This window comes from Rhea americana, unplaced genomic scaffold (genome assembly GCF_003343005.1).
Source record: "Rhea americana isolate MKP2758 unplaced genomic scaffold, rheAme1 scaffold_35, whole genome shotgun sequence".
In the NCBI taxonomy this organism is placed as follows: domain Eukaryota; kingdom Metazoa; phylum Chordata; class Aves; order Rheiformes; family Rheidae; genus Rhea; species Rhea americana.
In genome coordinates this window covers 3,301,682-3,324,698 of record NW_028186479.1, presented here as the reverse complement: position 1 = coordinate 3,324,698, position 23,017 = coordinate 3,301,682, and the positions used below count along the sequence as shown (strand labels likewise).

Here is a 23,017-nt window from a genome sequence, read left to right as displayed (position 1 = left end):
GCTCAGTTGGCTCAGTTAAGTTGCACCCAAGAGCTTTAAGAAAGCAAGCTGAGCTATTAATCTTCAAATGCCAGGTAAATTCCAGACGTGTGTTGAGGGGTGTTAGGCCTCTCTTTGTATCTGAAATGGATGAACTTCAGTTGATGAGGATACCGCAGAAAGAAATGCGTGGGATGCTGCAGTTCGGAGCTTCAAGTGGATGGCTATAACCAGGAGTTATAGCCATCTCATGAAGTTCTCCTCTTGAGATTTCAATCCAAAAYAATGAATGTAATTTCATAATACATTACAGCTAGCAGCTCCTTAAACCAACATTTTCCAAGCTGTGATTTCTTGTCTTCTATGTACAGTTCACAGCCTGTTGCCACACCATTAGAGTGACATTGTGTGATCTTCACAGCAAAGTGGATTGCAAAAGATTTGGGTTGGAAGCGTCTCGAAAGTTGCAACTGCCTTTTGCATTGGCAAAGATGACTGAAATGGTGTTTGCTCCACTCCTAGTTGTTGCTACCAAGTGGATTTTCTGAACACTAGTGAAGCTATCTTGAGTTCTATCAATGCACTTAAAAATACACCTTTCTAAAAGTTTGTTCTTAATCTAGCTTGGTTGATCCGCATTGTCAGGTCCCTACTCTCCAAAATGTGCAGCTGTTCTTAATGTTTTATCACAGCAGGATAATAGAAGGTAAAAATCAAGAATCTTGAGGGTACAGTAATCTGGTTTTACAGCCTGTTTAGTTTACCAGACTCAGCTCTGGTTAGATGCTGTTCTCACAGTTGGATCTTGAGGCACAGATCGACTGGAAATATGATAAAGATTTTTTACTGTTAAGTTGGCTAAGCATCAGAACTGAACCRTGTGGCTTTATGTTGTAGCTCAGTTGATTTAATGAATACTCCTCATATGAAAACTTTTCTTCCTGACCTTAGTTGTGGATTTTTCCCTCTTCCCTTGCTTGACTGCTCTTCTGATCCCAGGGTCAGCTGATTGAGTTAACTCCTTTTCTAAGGTTAGTCTCCTGCTGTTTGTATAGATCCCCCAATCCGCTTGCAGGAATGATGAAATGAGTACCAGGAGAGGAAGTGGGAATGGCGTCTGAAGGAGGAAGGCAGGAAGTGTAGAACTTCCCCTCAGAGTAGCTACCAGGTCAGTTTAGTTGTAAGGTGAAATCACAGCGTCGAGCTGTGGATTCACATTTGGAGCAGTGCTGCTTACACTTAGGCTTTGTAAGTGAGCTTCCTCTCCCCCTCTCTGCCTGTTCAGTCTTCCTCCAGTGTTACCACCTGTACTGGAACAGGGTCACCTGTCCTGGGCCAGGACAACTACCTGTGTAACTGAGAAATGGGGACAGTTCCCTCTAGAACATCTGGGGAAGGAAGGACATCAGCATTAGTGCTTAAAAAAGCACATGTAATGCATTACAACTTTATTTTTTGCAAGCAGGAGATTTGCATGAGTCTTGAAGGCATCAATCGTCCGGACTCTTTTTATTCAGTATGGACTAAGGGAATGAAACTGAACCTGATAGGGCTGAATGATGCTCTTGCCCTTGAGCATATGAATTGACCAAGAACCTTCTTGGTTCCCCCAAGTCTCTGTCAGGAGGGGRTAAATAGCATATTAGTGTCCATGAATTTCACTTGATAAACCTTGTTATGTGCACACTGCATGCCCTATAGCAAAGGATTGTAATACTTAAAGGTGCCTGTGTTTCTGCAGAAGTTTTACTGGGCAGATAYTGATCTCAAGTTCAGAATAAATTCTTTGGATGGTTGGTCTGTTGTGGAGACCCTTCTGGAGGGGATGTACCAACTTCCATTACTACTGGATGCAACCGTGAGAATTTGGTGTTAACAATATATGCATTCGAAAAGAGTAATTTCCTCATTAACTGGGGGAGGCAGGGGGCTGGAATCCTAGGTTTTTAAGTATGCCTGAAAGCTAAAACAGTGTTTTGGGTATAGGGCAGAATAGCCTRTAGTTTTGCTGTGTATCATATGGTTTGCTCAAGTCTTCAAGATCTATATTTAGAGTTTAAATTTGAGAATTATATATCTCTGTAGGAGTTAARGGTCCTAAAATGCTACTCTGATCATGGTGACAATTCAGTTAACTGTCACAAGTTGTCCTTAAAGTGGAAATGCAGGGCCAGCTTCCTACAGAGTAAAAATTACCTCTTTCCAATTAAACTGCACAATGACCATCTGCACCAAATACTGAACCAGTCATCTTGAGTGGTGTGTTTACATGCTGCTTGGGAGAGAAGGGGGTGGGGAGGAATAAAATGTGCTGCTTGAATGATGCAGGGAGGCAGGTTTTTTTCCCCCACTGTTTTTGAAAACAGTGAGGAGAGGGGGGAGAAATTCATTAGAAAATTTATAATGAATTCATAATGGTCTAAGTCTTTCAAACACCAGCAGCTTTGGTAGTATGTGTTATTGTCAAGGGAACTAGGTAATAAAATTACCTTTGGCGGTGGCGGGGGTGAAATCTAGATTGGCTAGGTATGGTGGTATGTTTAGTTTGTTTGGTTTTGGTCATAAACTTAAAATAACTTAAAGGACAAATTGGGGTTCTCTTCAAAAACAAAACCCAGGAGGCTACTGTTCGGCCCCTCTTTTGTTTTGTTTATTTCTTTGAGTTTATCCAAAACTCTATACTGGGTAGCTTTCGGAGACCTGGACGCTTTAAAAATCCATCCTTGTGTTACAAACTGGTAATGCTGTAGGCATAAATAAAATCTTAAAGATTCTGAAAWGTCATGGCAGAAAATGAATGCTGAAACACTTAGATTTGTTTGTTGTTGTTTTTATCTGCATGGATCYATGCTCTTACATGTGCTCTACAGCGAGAGGAATCGAGTGTTCRGTGCAAGCCAGGAGGAGAAAAGGGCACTGCTAATACCGCTGAAAGGCGGTTTATTTAAACACAGGTTAAGGATAAGCCTCCTCTACTGCTGTTTTCCCTGAATTTTCTTCCGTCATGGTGCCTACTACATTCCATTGCTTTTGTCTGGGCTTGGTATTTGGGAAATTTTGGTGAGGGCTGGAAGGTGGGAGGGGGGACGCTAGAAGCTGGTCAGCAGTGCAGAGGGGAGCGCTGGTGTGGGAATTGTGGAGTGGGGTCAGGGTTTAACTTTAGTGGCCATTCATCAGATGATGATTGATTGCTGTGCMGTCCCAGGGGACGTTTAACAACATCTCCACCCATCCCCCTGCCCCCTTTGAAAGCAGATGGACCAAAAAATGGGGAGAGCGACACCCAGGAATTCCTGCTGTTGTAAAATGTTTTTACGGTACACTGTACAGCCTTTCCTGAAGCAATCACATTTATGGCTTTGCTGTTGTATTTCTTGGGCTGCTGCGGCTGTAAAAGATGAATAGCCCCGTAATATGGTTCACTGATTCTGTTTAAATTGAAGTAGGCTCCCTTTATTGTTTTGTGTCTAAAATTGTATGCCACCAATTCAGGAAATATTTCCTGTTTGGGAAATAATCAACCCATAGCTGATTTATTTTAAAATAAATCACTATTAACTATTTTTCAAACGATTCTCCTTTTGCTACTGCTTTTCTCATCTTTTAATTTTGGTGGAAATGGATAATAATTAATGCGATAAAGCAGTTTTTTTTTTTTTTTTTTTTAAATCACTTATGACTCATTCTCCCCCCTCCCCTCTTCCTAGAAGGATACTGACTTTGCTGAAATGTGTGTGGACGTGAAGCCAGTTTATTTTATCTTAGAACAATCCTATCTTGGTGTAATTATTTATAGATTAATTACTATTGGAAAAAAATCATTAAACACAGTTTATGCAATTCTGAAATGCTTTGAAAGGAGAAATCACTCTGCTGCCCTATCCCTCACTTTATTTCTCTCTCCATCACCCTCCTCCAYGTGAACATTTGTGCTGTTTGGAAAAACTAGCACATCTGAAGGCTTTGTTCATAAAATGCTTGTTCAGGCGTTTGCGAAAACTGTGAATTACCTGGCTGATAGTTAGACTGCCCCCGTTTCCCCCCATCACTGTCCCTTCAGACAGGACAGTGTAAAAAAAAAAAAAAAAAAAAAAAAATCAGGACTTGGAGGAGAAGTATTGCTTTTTAAGGTTTAGCATCAGGAGCCAATCTGTTTTATGGAAGACTTGGTATTACTGTTCCCTTCCTCCCTACTACCCTCACCCATCCACAGTTCAAGATCAGTCCTCTTGTTTTTTAAAACAGTGAGATAATGAGCGTGGAAGGAGCAGTATGTTGCTCTGTTAATTGTGCTAACTAAAATTCAGGCGGTGGCTCCTCCTTGCTGAGGCTGGGGGAAGAAGGGCTTGTGCCACCTCTCCTCRGTATAGTACAAACCCGGCGGTGGGGTCCTGGGGCCCGGGCGCAGGAGCCGACGCCGGGGGTGGCGGCGGGTGCGCTCGCCTCCCTGCCCRGCTGAGGTTGCAGCTCGACGGCTGGGGAGCGCCGGGCGCTCCGGCCCGCGGAGACTGCCCGCAGCAGGAGRCTTGCGCCCTTCTTGCGTTTCTTCCAAAGCTTCGGTTTTCTCAACTGGAGTCAGCTTGCATCCCGAAAGGAGTTTCTGGAAGGGCGCCTTGGAGCTGACTCACTCTTCCAGTTTACTTTTGGTGACTGGCTCCCTTTCCCACCGAGCGCAGTGGGGATTATGCGGTGTGCTTTCTCACGTGTGTATTTAAGATAACTTCTAAGTAACAGCGTAATGATGGCAAATGCAAGATCACTCTTATTTGCTTCCTCCCCTCCCCCCAAGCTCATTAACTCCTTTTGGCTCCCAGRTTTAAATCTAGGTTGTGAACTCTATTTCACCATTTTCTCATTACTAAGAAACAGTTGGGAAGCCTTTGCCAATGGCTTTCTAGTGTCTGCTCAAGAGAGCTGTGTTTTGGGTAGTGTGTGTCTAGTTTTTATGTTGTTTTCTGGGACGTTTTTAAATTTATTTTTATTCTATGTAATCTGCACTTCTGAAATGTTTCTTTATTGTAAATTCAAGGKTGATGTTTTCCACCACATTTTGGTGGGTGGCAAGAGGCAGTTGAACACCTTAGATCTAATTTCTTTGGCTTGAACAGTTGAGTAACTTCATCACTGTATGCAGTCACCTTGTGGCAGGAGTACCTGGGCCTAGGTAACAGGACTGGTTTCTGGTGGTTTTGGTATTAACTATTCGGGGGGGGGGGGGGGGGGGGATGATGACTAATGTCAGGTTTAGCTTGCTTCTGGACTTTTGTTCATGTGGTCACCATTTTTCTTTCAGCTGCTCTAGTTGATTGAGGCCCCAAATCCCTACTGTATGTTTTTAAAGTACATTGGATTCATATGACTTAACTTGATACTCTGTCTTGGTTTCTGTCCTGGTTTTCATCCTCTCTTAAACTTCTCAGTTGTTTAAATGGAGTCATTCAGCAACATGTAATAAATGTTCTCTGTAATTTCAACAGTGCAATTACAGAGCTTCACAAGAAAGTGAACGTTATATTCAGATTTAGGCAACCACAGCATAAAGACAGGGAGCCCTCTAGTTGAGAAAGATGATGTTATATTTGACTAATGCATTTGGGAACCAAGGCAGCACATCTTTCCAAAAGGCTATGAGAATATGAGATACTGCATGGGGATTTAGTATTGAACAGAAACAAAAGAAGGAATTCAGTTCAGATTTCCCTACAGCAAAAGAAGGGATTTTAGTAAAACCTCTCTGACACCCACCCACATACCCGCGCACCCACCCACATGTACCCTTTGAGGAATTAATCCATATACAGCTTCAGCTGTTGCACTCATAGGAGTTTCAAACATGACTTTATGCAATACTGGAAATTTGATGGGATCACCTGTCTTCCTCTCACCCTTTCTTACGGGGGAGGAGGGAAAAGCGGATGTCACACGCTGTACCATAAACTAATTGGAACTGGAAGCTGTTGGGTGGCAACCATGAGACAAGCAAAATACCAAGCACTTGTACAGTCTGTTCTGCTTTTACTCCTTTCCATGAGGTAGATATCAAACAGCTGGTGATGGAAGAACTACTTGTAGTATGAAAACCTCCTTGCCATTGTACAGTAGATTTTTAAATCTTTTGTGGTAATCTGAGACTTTCTTATAATACACTGGGTTGTTGTTTTTAAGTGCACATAACTAAGAGAATTTAAGTCAACACAAAGTCTTGTATTAAATCATTTTTGTACTCTTTCACTTGCATCTTTAAAGAAGGCCACATAGCTGATTTCTGACTCTTCTAAGAAAACACAGTTCCATGAAAGATGTTATTTCTGTGTACCACTTCCCTCTGCTGGGAGGAATGGAAATAGTTAGAGCTGATGAAGGGATCCAGCTCTCTTTCCTAGCCTAGCATGTTGTTKTAAGACTTTCACTGTGAATTAAATAGTGTGGTTTTTTTTTTTTGGTCAATGTACTTTGTGAATAAAAAGTGTTTTAGTGGTTACTCAGAGCTCCTTGTGGTATTAAAATGCTGTGACAGACAAGTTAATGTTCAATTTTGGACTTCAATGTCTCTAAGCGTCCGTAGATATGAAACACTGGTATAGCAAAACCTGCTTTCCTGTTGGGAGTGGTAGAAGGGAGTTGTGCCTAGTATTGCCACTGCCCTAAACATAAGGGATTTACATGTTTTGAGAAAATTAAGAGCGTTTCTAAGCACAGACAACTTGTCTTCCCCTTCTGAGGCAGAGGAGATGGGGATGGGACCACTTCCAGTTCTACTGGAATCTACAGTGATTAATACATGACCCACTGAAGAGAATGTGATGGTTGTGTGTTGTGTATGCAGGAARGGTCTTCATCTGAAACATGCCATAGATGACATCTCCAATCTGCAAGTGTTGGCAGATGGCTTCCGTTCTTAAGAGAAGGCTGATGTGGACATTCTTCCTAGTATTGTATTGCAAAGAAAACAATGACACTTCCATCTAACTGTTGGAGAATGATCAGGAGCTTACTAGGAGGGATAGCTCTTCCTCTGTGGAGAAACTATTGTGAAGTCTTTGCCCATCATTATAGCCTGTAACATCTCCTTTTATAGTTATGTRCTTGGGCTTTTTTCCTTCCTGACACTTACCTTTTTAATTCTTTATTATAGGTAGTGATACAGGTTTTTCTCTTCCAGGTGTTGCATTTCTACTGTGATACCTGTTCTGTTCCCATATGTCGGGAATGTACCATGGGACGACATGTGGGTCACAGCTTTATCTACCTCCAAGATGCCCTCCAGGATTCCAGGACTCTCACCATCCAGCTCCTGGCAGATGCTCAGCAAGGACGACAGGCTATTCAAGTAAGATACACCCAACTTGAGTATTTTATTTTTCTCCCTTTCTTGTCTCTTCCACATGCCCCCACCCCCACTCACCCACCCCAAGCTGTGTCTGTTGCAGGGCAAGGTGTCAGGCAGAAAGCTCTCTCTGCTTCTGCTGTCAGTCTTCTCACTCCTTCTGTTCTCTCRGAGATTTTTGACAGAAGTGTCTATGTAGCTGAAAACAAAGTGCTGTTATGTGAATTTTGCATTCTTGCTGCATAGTCCTGTCTTGTAAATAGCAATATGTTTAAAGCTCTGTACAAATTAACTTGAGTGCAAAGCATTTTGAATAAACTTAGGATCTTGTACAGTAGCACCAAGCCCATTCTTTCTTTTTTACAACCAGGACTTAATTTCAGCTGTCTTTCATGTCTGTACAGCATCTAGCACTAGAAGTATGGGCCACACTGTAAGCATGGTTCAATTTAATTTTGCAGCTAAATGCAAAATACTAATCAGCTGTTTGAACTGGTGTGAAATTTCTAACCCGCGTCTGTGGTGGGTTGGAGCTAGCTGAAAGTATATCATTCTGTGACTGAAACTGGTTGTGTAGCACTTTTCCATTAAAATATTACTCTGCATACACACATGCATGTTGTAGCTGCTTATTATTGCATCCTACTTCAGCTGTGTCTTCCACTGGAAGTATAAGGACCAAAAAGAAAATAGCACAGTGCTTCAAAATACAGAAGGAATTTATTTAGAGAATTAACTTAACCTGTAGGTTGTTACTTAGGCTAAATAGTACCTAGTAGCAACTGTTATATGATATTATCCATAATTTTGCCTGTACAGATACTTTGGGGGATGGGAAAAGCATGGTGGGAAGCTAGACTCTGAACTACCACACTCTTCAAAGATGTAGGTCGTGTATCTCTCGAGGCAAGTTAAACAGTACTGCCCACTTTCAGACTTCTGCAAACAATCTCCACTGAGTTTAATTTTGCCATCCTCAAATTCTCTAGATTTGAGCTGGACACTTCACTGAAACTCAACAGTTCTGTGTGAAATTGGGTGAATAACATTCTTTTGAGTATATACCAGCAAAACCTCAAGCACATGAAGTARGCTTGCTTTCTGAGATAAACACGTGCAAGTATTCCCAGTTCTCTTTTATTCCCTTTCCTGACAAGCTACAAATGAAAACTACTGTTATCCCATCATTGCTTATTTCTAGTAGGTCAGGATTTCAGTGAGTTTTTAGTTTTAGTTTTTGTTTCTTACTAGATAAAATGTTAGGTCTCTTCCTCCAGTGCTGTTGGCAGTGACATCTCCTTTCAGTTTCTCCTAGCTCACTTCCCAGCTCACTTCCCTGCTGCACAACAGTATTCTTGTGTACTCAGGGCAGGTTACTAGGGATAAGGTTTGTGTGTCTTCATGGGTGTGTGTGGTTGTGTGCATGTGTGTGTTTGTGGGCAGGGAGGTGAAGAGACTTGCTTGTTTTAAAGTTGAACCCTTTCTGCAATGTGGGTGGGAATTTCCTCCCTCACTCATTAGTGAGAATAAGATGGTTTGGAATTCTGTTCGGTGGGACAAGAGCAGCTAATTTCTCTAAAAATTCTCTTAAAATTAAAGTCTCTGCTCCTCAGAGCTGAATGGCTAATTAAAAGCCTCATACTTGTGTAAGATTCTGCAAACTTCRGCTCCTTCCAAGATTTGTTTTTAAATTGTCAGCATGGATCATAAGGCTCCTCAGTAGAAGCCATACTGAAGCGTTTAACGTGTCCCCAGAATGAGCAAAAAAGAAGGGATTATACTAGTTAAAGAACCTCACTAGAGCAGTGTTTTGAATTTCTCCAAGCTGTCCTAAACAAGGGCTTGTCTGTTAGTAATTAAATTACTGCTTTTGACCTCCAGGGCTCTTAATCATCTAACTGGTGCAGATAAATCGTCCAAGTAGTGACTGTCTCTTGGAGCAGAAAGCAGCAAAATGACATAGAATATCACTCTGCTAGTATTGGCATGAGTGCTTTTGTGCCTGCATACTTCCTACTTGGTTTACTTCGCTTTCTTCCTACTTGTCTTCTGCTTTTTACATTGGAGGCTCCTGCCATTGTAGTGAGCTGACTACTTACTGATGGCTCAGCTCCAGGGTGGGTGGTACAGACCTTGTTCATGCAATTCAGACAAATAGTTGTACTGAATTTGCTTCATCCTACTTCACCCTAGTTTAGCTATTGCCCATGTAAGCTAAGGGACTGTCTTGGGTGTATTCAGTAAGTGGTTTGTGTGAAAGATTTTGTAAAATGAACAAAGCTTTTCAAAAAAATAATTTTATTAGTACAGTAGGATTTTTTTTAACCTGAATCACTGTATAAAACAGGTTTAGTGAGGAAAAACTAGTGATAAAGCTGAGGAGGTGGTAACCTTTGTATGTATTCTTGAGAACAAGGAAGACTACAGCTCCAGACAGCTGCTACATAAGCAATGTCAGCAAGATTAGATTAACTTGGGAAACAGTTGAAAGAAAAGCAGAGGTGTTCARGTTAAAAAGTAACATGGTGAGCCTGCCATCCAAACTGCACTGTGAAGCTAGATGCTTATCCCACAGCGGATAGTGTGTCAGCATGGATTTAAGACACTCTAAATTAACTAGACTCTAAATTAAAAGAAATTGTGTTAAGGGCTTTTCTTGGAGTATGGAAACAGATAACACAAGATTAAATGTCAATACCAGTCACAAGCTGCAATGTGAGGAATATAGAAGACTGCCTTTCTAAGGAAACTGCAGTAGCAGTTCTTAGTGGGATTGATTCAAACTGCTTTTACTATAAACCTTTCTTGGTAGGCTATGGAAGTAGCTATTCTCTGATATGAGCTGTTGAGGATGGTCAAGGAGAGGTAGCTGAGAGTAAAGGGTTTCTCCTAGGGCACTCCGTCTTCTTTATCAGAAGAAAAGGTGTTTTCTGCTGAAGGGCCTTGCAGGAGGGAAGAAATCAAGCCATGAGTCAACTTGCTGGAGAGTATCTGGTTAACCAAAGTTGAAGGCTTTTAGGAAGAAATGTTTATTTAAACTCTTCCTGCGGCTTTGGAAGAGATTGTTTTTCAGACTTTTTTTTTTTTTTTTTTTTTTTAACCAGCTGTGAGCTAAGATCCATTTCAGGAGTGGCAGGCTAGATCAGGCTTCTGTGGATCAAGCAACTGAAAAGTATAAACCTAATGTTACAGGGGAGCTGAACTCTTCTATAACAAATAGCAAGCCTGGTAGCAAGGGGCTCGCTTTCCTCAGTGCCATTCTGCAGTAGCTTTCTATCGCTCGCCTGTGCTACTCTGGTCCTGGCCTCGATCGTGCATTTCTAAGCCTGTCCCTAACTGAGAACTGGTGCTTGTGCAGTGGAGTGGTGGGCTGATGGAGCTGAAAGGATAACCTTTCTGTAGGGTTACTTCTTGGCTGGATCTGCTGCATGGACTGGTTCACTGCACTGCTACAAGCACTGTTTGTGGTGCCAGAGAGTGGAATGGAAATAACCATCTCTGGTCCTTGTAGGACCTCTTTCTGAGCAGGTTTATCTTGGTGAAAAGCTATCCTCCTAGCTGGGAGAGTTTTCTAGCGTTTTCAGTGACATGAATTGGCTCTCAGAAGGGTCTAAAAGCCAAAGTTGGAATCAGATTAATGAGGAGGCAGGGGTGGGGGAAGGACCCTTCCCTTTTGACACAGGAGCTTATCGTGCTGCCTTGTTTTACCTCACAAAACTGCATACTTGGCTGTCGTCTTTCAGGTGTTTTCCAAGGACCGGGCCGCAAACTGAACATAAATCTTTTATGATGAAAGATAGATGGCTTCTTCAAAATGTCAAGGTCTTACAATTACTCATGTATAGATGTATTTTGTATACACGTGTGTGTGTAATCTAACGCACTTACGTAACAGTGRAGCACTAAGTGCTCCCATTTAGGGTTAATTTCCAGGTGAACAAGTTAGAATACAACTTCATTTCTATATGCTTTTTTTAAAAAAATATTTTTTTTAACTGCTTTTCTAGCCCAAGCCTTTAGTTGCYTTTGCTGGGGTATTTGACAATGCATTAATTTAAAAGCTGAAGCTTGCAGCAAGAACATGGTGGAAGCGACTCTGTTATCTTCTAGCATCAAAGGCTTTTGAGTTGGTGGTGAGGAGGGCTGTTAAAGCAGTGGCTCTCTGTCTTGCAGGAATACATTGTGGGGATTCCTGCGGGGAGGCAGTAAGAAGCRGGTGAATTGGGACTGAGCACCTTAACTTTAGAGGAGAGGGCCGTACTATAAGAAACTTGGTCGGCCTGAGAAGGAAGCTGGTGAGTTGGCATCAGCCTTCGCCCTGCAGTGGAGCTGCCTTACAGGTTCTCGCGTGGAATCTGCGCTGCTGGGAGGCTGAYACCTGAGAAGGATGGCGCTGCTGTGCTGCAAAGATCAGCCTGGGATTGTCACATAAGTTTTACTGGAAACCGATGAAAGCCGAGTTGTTTCAGGGCACATGGCTTTGCAGTCAAATTTTGCAGGTTTGAGAATCTGAAATGAAGCTTAGCAAACAAAACAGAAGCGAAGTTAGTTGTCCTTTCATAATAGCTCAGGTGGAAGGCCTAGTTCAGTCCTTWATCTAAAGCTAGGATTTAAATCAATAGAAGTTGAATTTCTTTGGGTATTTATAGTTATTTTTGTGTGTTGTGTTTTTAGTGAATTCTGTAGATTAACATCTGCTCATATGTTAATCAGGGAGAATGGATTTTACATGTATCGCTGCCCAAACTACTGTTCTGCTTGAAACTTTTAAGGGAAAAAAAGTCTGTTCTTGTAGTACAAACCAAAATGATTTAGTTTGACAGTTTGACATTGGTTAGCATAGCCTTTAGCCCTTCCTGCATCAAAGCTTTTTTTATTATTATTATTTTTTTCTTAATTCTGTTTACCCAACATAATAAAGACACTAGCTTTTCACCTTTTGGGGACTGAAAGGTTTAAATTAGCCCAACTATTTTTGTGCTAGAGCCATGCCTGCATTAATGCAAAGCTACTGCTAGGATGAAATCCTAACATCCTTTCTGTAACTGTACTTTGGATAAGAGCTTTCATTTCATTGCTATAGTAGAAAAACTGTATGATGCTGGCAAAAGCTAGCTATTGTCTCAATTGTTTTATCTTGCTTTAAAAGAGTAAGTAATTGCATCTCTATATCCTTTTATGTTACCATAAGCAACTGAAAGTGAATAATGTTATAGATGCTGCATGTAGCACCTTTAGCGGTTGGTGGAAGATGACTAACTTGAGATATTTAGAAARATTCCTTAAGGTTGTTGTGTATTATGTGCTTGTATTTAACATGCTTTTAAAGTTGGAGTTTGTCAGAGAATATGCATCTCAAGGATTTGTTGCCTACATAGAGTATATCTAGGATAAGCTTTCTCTTAATTTCTTGGTGAAGATCTAAATCCTCTCTGAGGTAGGTGAGTGTGCATTTAAGGTTCTTTACACAGTATCTGTGGTCTGTTTGTCCCTGAAATGATGAAGGAGTCCTCAGAAGAAAACAAAGAAACAGTTTGCTTTGAAGTTGAACTTGCTTTCCAAGAGTTTACACCTTCATCAGAAAATTTAAAGGGGTTAGCAAATTTAAAAATATTGGGGTTATTGGGCTTGAAAAACTATCCCTCCCCCCATCTTTTGGAAGATGAAAGAAAAAAAAACCTAAAACTGATGCAACTGATGCTGATGTTGATGGATTACAACAGCCGTACTACATCTCATGGTGTTGCCGCAGTTGTGTTCCACACCATTTTGTGTTGTGTCACAGTGTGTTCAAATGAATAATTTCCTGAACTGATACAGATCCAACGTCATGACATTGCATCCAGATTTTAACAGACTTTGCTCTTTCAGAGGCCTCTCTAAATAGCTGTGTTTTGCTACATGGGCATACTGATTTAGCTTGGGTATAGGACTGTAGAAACTGCACAGTGAGGGCATCAGCACCTGCTTTTCTTGTTTTAGTGTCTGTCACCACAGATGCTCTGTAATGATATCTTTTTTTTCCTCTCTCCTTGAGTGGTGCACACTTCTGGCCTGCGATTTTGTATTAAAAAAGCCTCAGTCGTGCAAATTCAGAGTAGTGATGTTTCTAGAATATTACCTGACTTAATGCTTTCTAAGGAATATTTGAATATAAAGATGAAACTGTGGAAGATTTTGTTAACTTGAGGCTTCAGCTTCTCGTATCCAGTAGAAGAGCAGAAACTGCGAAAACTGCTGAAAATAGCCATTTTAGAGTGGCAAATCCTACTTTGAACCATTTGTTTTTATTTCTACATGTCTGAGTTGACTGAAGATCTATGATGCTAATTTCATTTGAAATTGCTGCTCTTGAGYCTTGCAGTCAGTTCCTGTTAGCGTTGTGCTGCAGCATCAGTTGCCGTGTCAGGGCCACTCTAACTGCAAGCCCATTACTTAAAGCATGGCGGGGAGGGTTCAGGTTATGAAATATAGCTAAAGAGGAGTTCAGAAGTGTCTAAGAGGACACGTTGGGGTCTGATGCAACTTTGCTGTTCATCTCTTACTCAAAGTGGGCTGCAGCCTATAGGAACTGGCTGGGCAGGTCTGGGTCTGCAGGCTTGCCCTGGAAAGGAATTTGATTTACCCTGTTGTCAGTGCCTGCATACGCCCCGGCCCTGCTACCAGGGACTCTTGCACGTAGCGGGGGATTGTGTGGGGTGCCAAGTCTTGAAGCTGTAAAAAAGCTGTATGAATTAATAGGAATAGCTAGCTTGGAGATTCAATAAGGCAACTTTTTGTGTTTGTACAGAATGTCTAGGGAACAAAAACAGACTTGCACATGTAGTAATTCTCATTTAAACACTCTGAAATCTGAAAGTACAAGTAATTTTTTTTGAATGTTTTACATTGCTGTTTGGATAGGCTTATAGATAACAACTAGGAATTCTGAAAGATCCTGGAAGCAGTAGCTAGTAATAGATGTCTGCAGGGCTGAATTGCTTTCCTTTGTGAAAATATATTTGTCCCTCTGCCCTGCTAGAGGCTTGATTTGCAAGTTTYCCTTTGTCATGGCCCTGCGGAACCTCTCATTACCTGTGCAAACACTGTAACTACTTAAAATTTTAATCTGAAATACCAGTATCAATCGTGATGTTTTCAAGGTGCATTAGGAAGTCATCCTTAAAAGCAGGAAGACAAAAGGTTTTTTTTGTTGTGTCCCCACCTCCCGCGTGCACACACTGACCTTCTTAATGGAAGGAGAAGTGTCATGTCCATCCTTGGRCCACAGGAAATTCATGCAAAGTGAATAGGTATAGCTGCAAATAAGCAATTTACTGTAGCAACCAACAGCAAGGGCCAACATAGTTGGCATCCATCTCAACTTCAATAACCGAACCAGATGCTCTATTAAACCCAGGCCTTGACTTCTGTTTCCCAAGCATGTGAACTGGCTAACCATCTCATTCACAAGTACTAAAATAGTTATCACCTGCCACTAGAGTTCATCAGTGCAAGGTGCCTTTCTTTAATAAGGATTTGTTGTAGATTGTGGCTGACCAGGACAAGAAACGTTCCTTTATATCCTATATATCCTTCCAAGATAACTTGCCTGGCCTCCCTCCCTTCCCCTGCTTCTCACCCAGTCACTACCTGCTGCTGTGTTTGCCTGGTAAGCCTTTCTAGACAATTCTAGCCTGTTTGGGCATATTGAAGGATAGTGTGATTTTTGCCCAGACCTCTTGTCAGTATTTTGGGCAGTCCAAAAGTAGCTTGTTATTAGAGCTTAATGTTTCAGGTGTCCTTCACTGCCCTTCTGTGAGCTATTTCAGCCACAGATCTGTAGGGTGAATCAGAGTGGCATCTAGAGTTATTGGTAGAGAACCTCATGCTACAGAGTGCAGCTTCTAGAAACTGATGTGTGGGGATGCAGTCAGAGCGGAGTTACTTACCCTGCCRTAACTGTGGTTCCTACAAATGGAAGATCACAAAATCTACAGGGATTAATCCCTTTCCTGCTATTATGGAGTGTTTTGATAAAGTACTGAGGGCAGTTGGGATTGCTCTTCACTATAGGGTATGAGGAAGCACACAGGCTACAGTCCTAATAGATACTGCTGTTTGGAAAGCTCAATGGAGTAAACCAAGACCTTTCTGCCTCCACAGGCATCCTTGCTAGAATTGGAATATGCATGGGCACTGTAGTTTTCCCTAGCACTTAAATATTTAAGGAGATACTTCCCTTTGCAAAAGCAGGAGGGTGTTTTGCTGCACTTGATAAGACTCCTCTAGGTTAGTTTTGAAGAAATGCGTGCTTTCTCCTGATAGTAGAAGCTGCCTCTATATTTGAATTGAGGCATAGATGAAGATCCTTCCTGCAAGGACAGAGTTACTGGCTTACATGAAGTCTTAATCTGTGGGGARTTGTGATTTATCTGTGCTTTGCTAATTGCTGTAATGGAATTTTCACTTTCTGTGATCTTGAAGCATTGAGTCAGAGTTGTCTGCCAGAAGCTTTGCGTGAAGWCAGGTTAGGTCTGCCTTCAGTGGGAGCAGGGTATTTGGACAGTCCCTGAGTCTAAAGCCTTGTTACGAATTGCAGCCAGGATGACAGATCTGAGAGCTGCATGAAGAAGGAACATGCTTCTCTTAATTAGTCTTGCTCTACAGAGAAATCTTGAAGCAGCGGTCCCRTTTTCTTCTACCAAACAAGTTTGCTATTGGCTTTCTGGTATTAAAGACCAGAAACACTTCATCACTCCGTTGTCTTTTGAGGGTTTTCTCAGGGTTKTCTTCATCTTATTGTCTCCAATCCTCTGACCAAGTTGCGTGGTCTTTCTCTTTYCTTTCAGTCCTCTATTTTTGTGACTTGAAAAACACATTTAAGTTAACCTAGTTGTTTTAGAATAACTGCCTGAAATGAAAAATATCCAAGTGTCAATACAGTTCTGATTTTATGAAGATACTCTATTAAGTGGTAAAGCTCCCATTATTGGCATAAATTATCTACTGTTATGTTTGTCAGATAAGATTCTGGAGATATTGATGCCTAACTTCCATGAAAGATAACAAAAAAGCTGTTGTCTGACTTTCTAGACAAAGGATCTGGATCACATCAGATAAATTGTCACATCAAGTAGCTCATGGATTAGTACGTACACGTGTACAGAATTAAACAGAGGATATTTGCCAGAAGGCCCTAAAAGTATTACCRCAAATTACTCTTTTGCTTTCTGTTTATCAAGATATATCTGAGGAACAGTATCTTGGATAACATCACACAKGAAGCACAGCTTCCTAAAGATTCTTTCTACCTGAGCATTCCCTCACCATCTAGGTTCAAACAGCCCAAAAGTTCTGTAATGAACCAATCTCTCGGACCCAAATGATAGAAYGGGATTGTAAAGCCGATCCTAAAATGCTGTATGTGAAAATAAATACCCATGGATTTCAGTATGTAATAAGGAAGAGCCATGAGGTGAATTCTTGAGTTCTTTCCTCAGTCACCAACAAGCTAAATTCTTGTCAGTCCAGCTGTAGCAGTGGTGTGTATTATAAGTCTGTAGGGGGTTAGATAATTATTTTCAATATGTTGATAAAAGCAGCTCCAGAATTTTTAAAATTCTGGAAGTAAGAGGATACTGTAATGTGCCTTCCTTATGACAGGAGGAAAGAAAGACGGAATATTTGTTAGTATGGTCCCATACATACTTTTTTYCCCTAGGATTCTATAATTAATAAACTAATGCCTTCTGACTCCTTTAAGGATYCACTACCTCATGTACACACTTAATGCTGATTCCCTGCATGACACAAGTATTCAAGGTTTAGTTCTAAAGATCCTGTTAATTCTTGCCATCAGACTCTTTCCTTTGTAGTAGTATTGATCCCTCAGATTTGTCTGCTTTATCTTGTTTGTTTTTATGCCCTTTTCTGTAACAGTTTGAAACTGGGAGCAATTTGAGCAGGAAACTTAAGTTCTGCATTTTTTTTTCTCTTTTAGATGAGAAAACAGATTTAGTTAGTGTGCATTGTTCCTTCCAAATGCATTCTGTGTGTTTGTAGAGCGCTACTGCAGAATGCATCTCAATACTAATATGTACAGTATTAATAATAAAATTAGCAGTTCGATCTCTATCCAAAGTGTGGATGACTACATGAATGTTTTTTTAGTAATCACTGGTCTATTTTGTGTGGAGATTTTCTTTTTAACTGTTAATATTCCGTTAAGATGTCTCTGTGCAGCTCTGCATGGATAAGAGTCTGTTTGCTGCAGTGCCATTTCTTACTAGAAGCAGTGAATGTTGTGTGCATTGCAGAACACTAGTCTGAACTGCTCTAAAGACCAAGAGAAGCTTTGGACCTTCTATATGCAGTAGAACATGAGCCTGAATGTCTGTGTACAATACTCCTAGGTTTTGGTTCGCATCAGTTGCTTGCTAGGGTTGCACCAAAAGCTTAGTCTGTGGTGTTGATACAGGGTACCCGAAGGCTTAAACCCTGTGTAGTGGATATTTTAACTATGTAATTTTTCAGAGGTATGATTTATTGAAATGGATGATGGCTTGGTAAAACTTGGAGAGTTGCTTTATGCCTTCTGCTGTAGGCATAGAGTTAAATGGAAGAGCCAGTTCTCTAATACAGTTTTAATTGGTTTGGCTGAACTGTGTTGTGTTCCCCCCCCCCCCTTTTTTTTTTTTCTTTTCTTTCCCTCTTCTTCCTCCAACCCCTCCAGCTGAGCATTGAACAGGCCCAGGCTGTGGCAGAGCAGGTTGAGATGAAAGCTAAGATGGTACAGTCTGAAGTCAAAGCAGTGACAACTAGACATAAGAAGGCCCTGGAAGAGCGGGAGTGCGAGCTGCTCTGGAAGGTATGCACCTAATATTTGTATTTTCTACATTTTAATTGCTGACAGGTAACCTTTCAAACTGGAAACATGCTCTTTAACTGGTACAGGGTCATATTCTGATACCCACCTAAGGAACGTGGACTCTTAGGTTCAAACACTGCAGTTTCAAGGGATTAAACTGCTGTCCTGCAGGAAGCAGAGTGCTGGAATCTGGGCTGAGATAGTTTTGTATTGAAAGCATCTCTTAATATTAGAAACTGGAAGGGGRAGGTTTTTGTTTGTTTGTTTTAAATAGGACCATCATAGCCTCACAGGAGCTCAGCCCCACAAGAAAGGTCGGCACTCCCCCTACTGGCACAGCTACAATACCTCACAGCCCTGGGAAAGGGGTTGTCTCCAGTGCTGACAGCGTGGGGAAGCATCTTTACCTTGTATTCAGAGAAAATGTCATCTTAAAATTCTTTCATACACCATTGTAGGATTAAGTACAGCTTATATGCTCCACTTTACTTTTTTCCTTTGCGTGAAAGGGAAGCTCCCACCACCACTGGAACAGGTTAGTAGGCATTCTACAGGACTACCTTACATTCTACCCACATCCAAAAACACATTTTATTTTCAGTAAAGGTAGTGTCCTTGTCTTTATTGTGGAAGAGAAGTAATGCAATTTTTTACCACTAGAGTAAAAAATAGACTGTAGTAGGAGTACCTACRTAGTCCCACACTGCTGTTTTTCAGCCATAAGGTGTATATATGGTACATTGGCTGCACCCCCTCGAGCCCCTGCCCTCACAGTCCAGCAGGGACGATACTAATAAAGTGTCGTATTCCAGAAAGATAACTCAGTGGTTGTGGCTTCTCCCCTTCTTGCCTAGCAGAAGTTGGTTTGGATCAGGCCTTTGGTCCAATTTGTTGAGCTAAACAGAAACCCCGTTAGGCCTTTCAGATCAGCAGTGAGCCAAACTGGTTTGTCCTATGGCCCTCTGATTGCTAAATTTGATGTAGGACAGGGAGCAGAAATGCATGGTCGAGTTGGAAGAAGCTTAGCATGAGTAGACAATGCTTCTGGGATCTTCAGTTGCACCAGACTAAATGCAGTAGGAGAGCAGGCCCTGTGTGGCTGCTGTGTGCGCTGGCAAAATGGGGCAGGATGACTTACTGTACACATGGCTGCATGGGCACACGCTGCCAGGAAGCAGTGCCATCCGTAAACTGCTTCTCCCCTGCCCCTTCTCCAGCAACACTGACTAGCATGTTGGTTTTCTGGTTTAGTATCTGTTGCCAGCAAAATGACCACTTTGGTAAGAGTTTAGTCTCTCACTAGCTAGAGTAGTTCCATGCAGTATGCTTTTGTTTTACCAGGTTGGTTTTTGTTTTTGTTTGTTTGTTTGTTTTGTTAGTATGTGGACTGTAAGTTTAAAAAATGCACTCAATAGTTAGTACTTGCAACACTTCTTTCTTGGGGTATTTAGATTGAGGGAGACGGTTCACTTTTTGCTGTTAGCTTTCCTGAGAAGCCTGACAGCCTTCTCTTAAGGTAGTCGTAGTACAGGAGGAGAAAGTTGCCCATGGGCCATTTGTATTTCTAGAAGTTGTATAAATGCACTTTATTGGGATGTTTGCATTCAGAACAAGTTCTCTTCGGGTTATAAATACACATTTTGAGAAGGAAAACTGGTTCTTGGTAGATTTTTTTTTTWAAGGGAAAAAAAAAAGTCAKAAAGYTTAAGCCCTAATGTCTAGAGTGATATTAGTGAATAATTTGGGGGTACTAAAGTTGAGGCACTGAAAGTGCCCCAGTTTGCTAATCTCGTCTAAAAACTTGTGATTTCTAATAAGCTATTGAAAGAAGCATCTGTTCATTTTTTTGGAAAAAAAAAATGCATGCCTTGTAACGTTAGTGAAACAGCGTGTTTGTCTGTAGTGAATTTGTTTCATCTGCTTGATACTGTGGCAGGGATCTTTAGATGGCAAGTTGTTCTTCACTACAATGTTTTGCTAGTTGGTCTGAGTATTTGGTTGTTGCAGAACAGTAATGAAATGCATTTTTGCACCAACAAAGTAATTACATGTTTCATTTGCTTTTACAAAGCAAGTGTCTTTGCCAGATGGTCTAAAATCTTTTTCAGAAGTAAAGAACTACAGGCGTATATAAAATAGTTGTAAACAAACCRTATTTATTTGAGCTTCAGTCCCCCAAGTAGGAGTTAGCACCAACCTTTTGTGTCCTTTAAAGTGACGTTTTAAGGTATCTTGTTGTAAAGCAGTAGTTTAGCATGATTGCCAATATTTGCAATAAGGAAAATAACCAAATAATTGGACCCTACAAGTTCTGGAGAGAGAACTCTGGAGAGTCTAGTATTATCCAGTCCCATACAAAGACTGAACTGAAAGCACAGTTCTGGCAGACCAGGAAGTAAGGAGAACCCGCTTCTATTAGCTAATGCTAACTCCTAGCCTCAATCTAATGTGAAAATAGCCCACCTTCTGAAACTCAAATTAGCTTCTGTTCTCCTTTTAGAGTAGGRTCAGCCTACTTTTTTTTAAGGGGGGGAGAGGAAGGGTGTGTTGGAGGGGAGGGGTCATCTTATTCAGACCCTGGAGAATAAAGAAATTTCTGTGGATTCTCAAGATGTGCTTTCTGAGAATCTGTTGAGTACTTTGACTTGAAGGTAGAATAGCAGTTTAGGAAGGAGGTCATTAGTTAGTAAACAAGCAACTCTTCCTTTCAAATGGCATACCAATGCACCAAGCTTGCAGAGCAATAATTTCCTCTCTTCCTCCTCCTCCACCCCCACCCCCCCAAGATGCATGTATGCGTGTCACAGGAGTGATGTTTATCTGGATATGGTTGGTTTTGCTCATTTCTTTCTCCCCATCATGATTTCTAAAGGGCTTGTTCTGTAGTTCCGTTTGGTTATCACACCCTGTGACAACTGTATAACTGTTTTTTTTTTAATGTGGAAGAGTCACATTAGGAAATATTTCTCTTTCCTGATATAAATGTTCCATCTCTCTCTCTCTCTCTCCCCCCCCCCTCTGTTTCCTCTCCTCCCTCCCTTCCTTCCCCCACAAGGTGGAAAAGATTCGTCAAGTGAAGGCTAAGTCACTCTACTTGCAAGTTGAAAAGTTACGTCAGAACCTGAATAAGCTGGATAACACTATTAGTGCTGTCCAGCAGGTCCTGGAGGAGGGTCGTACCATGGATATTCTTTTGGCTCGGGACCGCATGCTGGCTCAGGTGCAGGAGCTGAAGAACGTGAGAGGCCTTCTCCAGCCACAGGAGGATGACAGGATTATGTTTACTCCCCCTGATCAGGCATTGTATATGGCCATTAAATCAATGGGCTTTGTCAGCAGTGGGGCTTTTGCTCCTCTGACCAAAGCCACTGGGGAAGGCCTCAAGCGTGCACTGCAGGGCAAAGTAGCCTCTTTCACGGTGATAGGCTACGACCATGATGGTGAGCCTCGCCTTTCTGGAGGCGACATGATCTCTGCAGTGGTGATGGGCCCAGATGGAAACCTGTTTGGGGCAGATGTCAGTGATCAGCAGAATGGGACCTATCTGGTCAACTACCGTCCACAGCTGGAGGGAGAGCACCTGGTGTCCGTGATGATGTGCAACCAACATATCGAGAACAGCCCCTTCAAAGTCATGGTGAAATCCGGCCGTAGCTACATTGGCATTGGGCTACCTGGGCTCTCGTTTGGCAGCGAGGGAGACAGCGATGGCAAACTCTGCCGCCCCTGGGGCGTTAGCGTAGACAAAGAAGGCTACATCATTGTTGCTGACCGCAGTAATAACCGTATTCAGGTGTTCAAGCCATGTGGGACTTTCCATCACAAGTTTGGCACACTGGGCTCCCGGCCTGGCCAGTTCGATCGGCCCGCTGGCGTGGCCTGCGACATCTCGCGTAGAATCGTTGTGGCTGACAAGGACAATCATCGTATCCAGATCTTCACATTTGAGGGGCAGTTCATTCTGAAATTCGGGGAGAAAGGAACCAAGAACGGGCAATTCAATTACCCATGGGATGTGGCTGTCAACACGGAGGGCAAAATCCTGGTCTCCGACACGAGGAACCATCGCGTTCAGCTGTTTGGGCCCGATGGTGTGTTTCTGAACAAGTATGGCTTCGAAGGGGCACTCTGGAAGCACTTTGATTCCCCCAGAGGTGTGACTTTCAATCACGAGGGCCACTTGGTAGTGACAGACTTCAACAACCATCGCCTTTTGGTCATCCATCCAGATTGCCAGTCAGCGCGTTTTCTGGGCTCGGAGGGGACTGGGAACGGCCAGTTCCTGCGCCCACAGGGAGTGGCGGTGGATCAAGAGGGGCGCATCATCGTGGCCGATTCCAGGAACCACCGGGTGCAGATATTCGAGTCAAATGGTAGCTTTTTATGCAAGTTTGGCACTCAGGGAAGCGGCTTTGGTCAAATGGACCGTCCTTCAGGTATAGCCGTCACCCCTGATGGCATGATTGTTGTGGTCGACTTTGGAAACAATCGAATTCTCGTCTTCTAATCTGTGTTTGAATTAGGAAGAAACTGTCTCAGGGAAATTCTTCTAAGAGAAAATGAAAAAATACAACGTTAATTCAAACCTACCTCATCTTTAATTTTTTTACAGATGAATGTACTTATCTTTTCTGCAGGGAGTGAGCCTGTAAAGTTAAATTCTATCTACCTCATTGTCTTCCCTTCCCTCCCCTGTTTTTTTTTTTTTCCTCCCCCTTCCCCTCCCCACATACTCACAGTTCAGAAAGTTTTACCTCTCCCCCAGATGGGGTTTCATGCACAAACGTGTTGCTGTGCACATTAGGTGATTTGTGTGGTGAATTCTGTAGACTAAGCCAAAAAGGCTCTATATAGTGTTTTTT

The 23,017-nt window shown here is 42.0% G+C and overlaps 1 protein-coding gene across 1 annotated transcript in view; it reads left to right on the top strand.

Annotated features, from left to right (window-relative positions):
• The window catches only part of TRIM71 (tripartite motif containing 71), a 55,695-nt gene extending 32,689 nt beyond the window's left edge, over nt 1-23,006 (top strand). Inside the window, exons 2-4 of the mRNA XM_085311757.1 lie at nt 7,142-7,309; nt 18,021-18,155; nt 21,211-23,006. Coding sequence (XP_085167883.1) covers nt 7,196-7,309; nt 18,021-18,155; nt 21,211-22,662 — 1,701 coding nt within the window. The 5' untranslated portion in view covers nt 7,142-7,195 and the 3' untranslated portion in view covers nt 22,663-23,006. The remainder of the gene's footprint in view (nt 1-7,141; nt 7,310-18,020; nt 18,156-21,210) is intronic.
• The last annotated feature ends 11 nt before the right edge of the window (nt 23,007-23,017 follow it).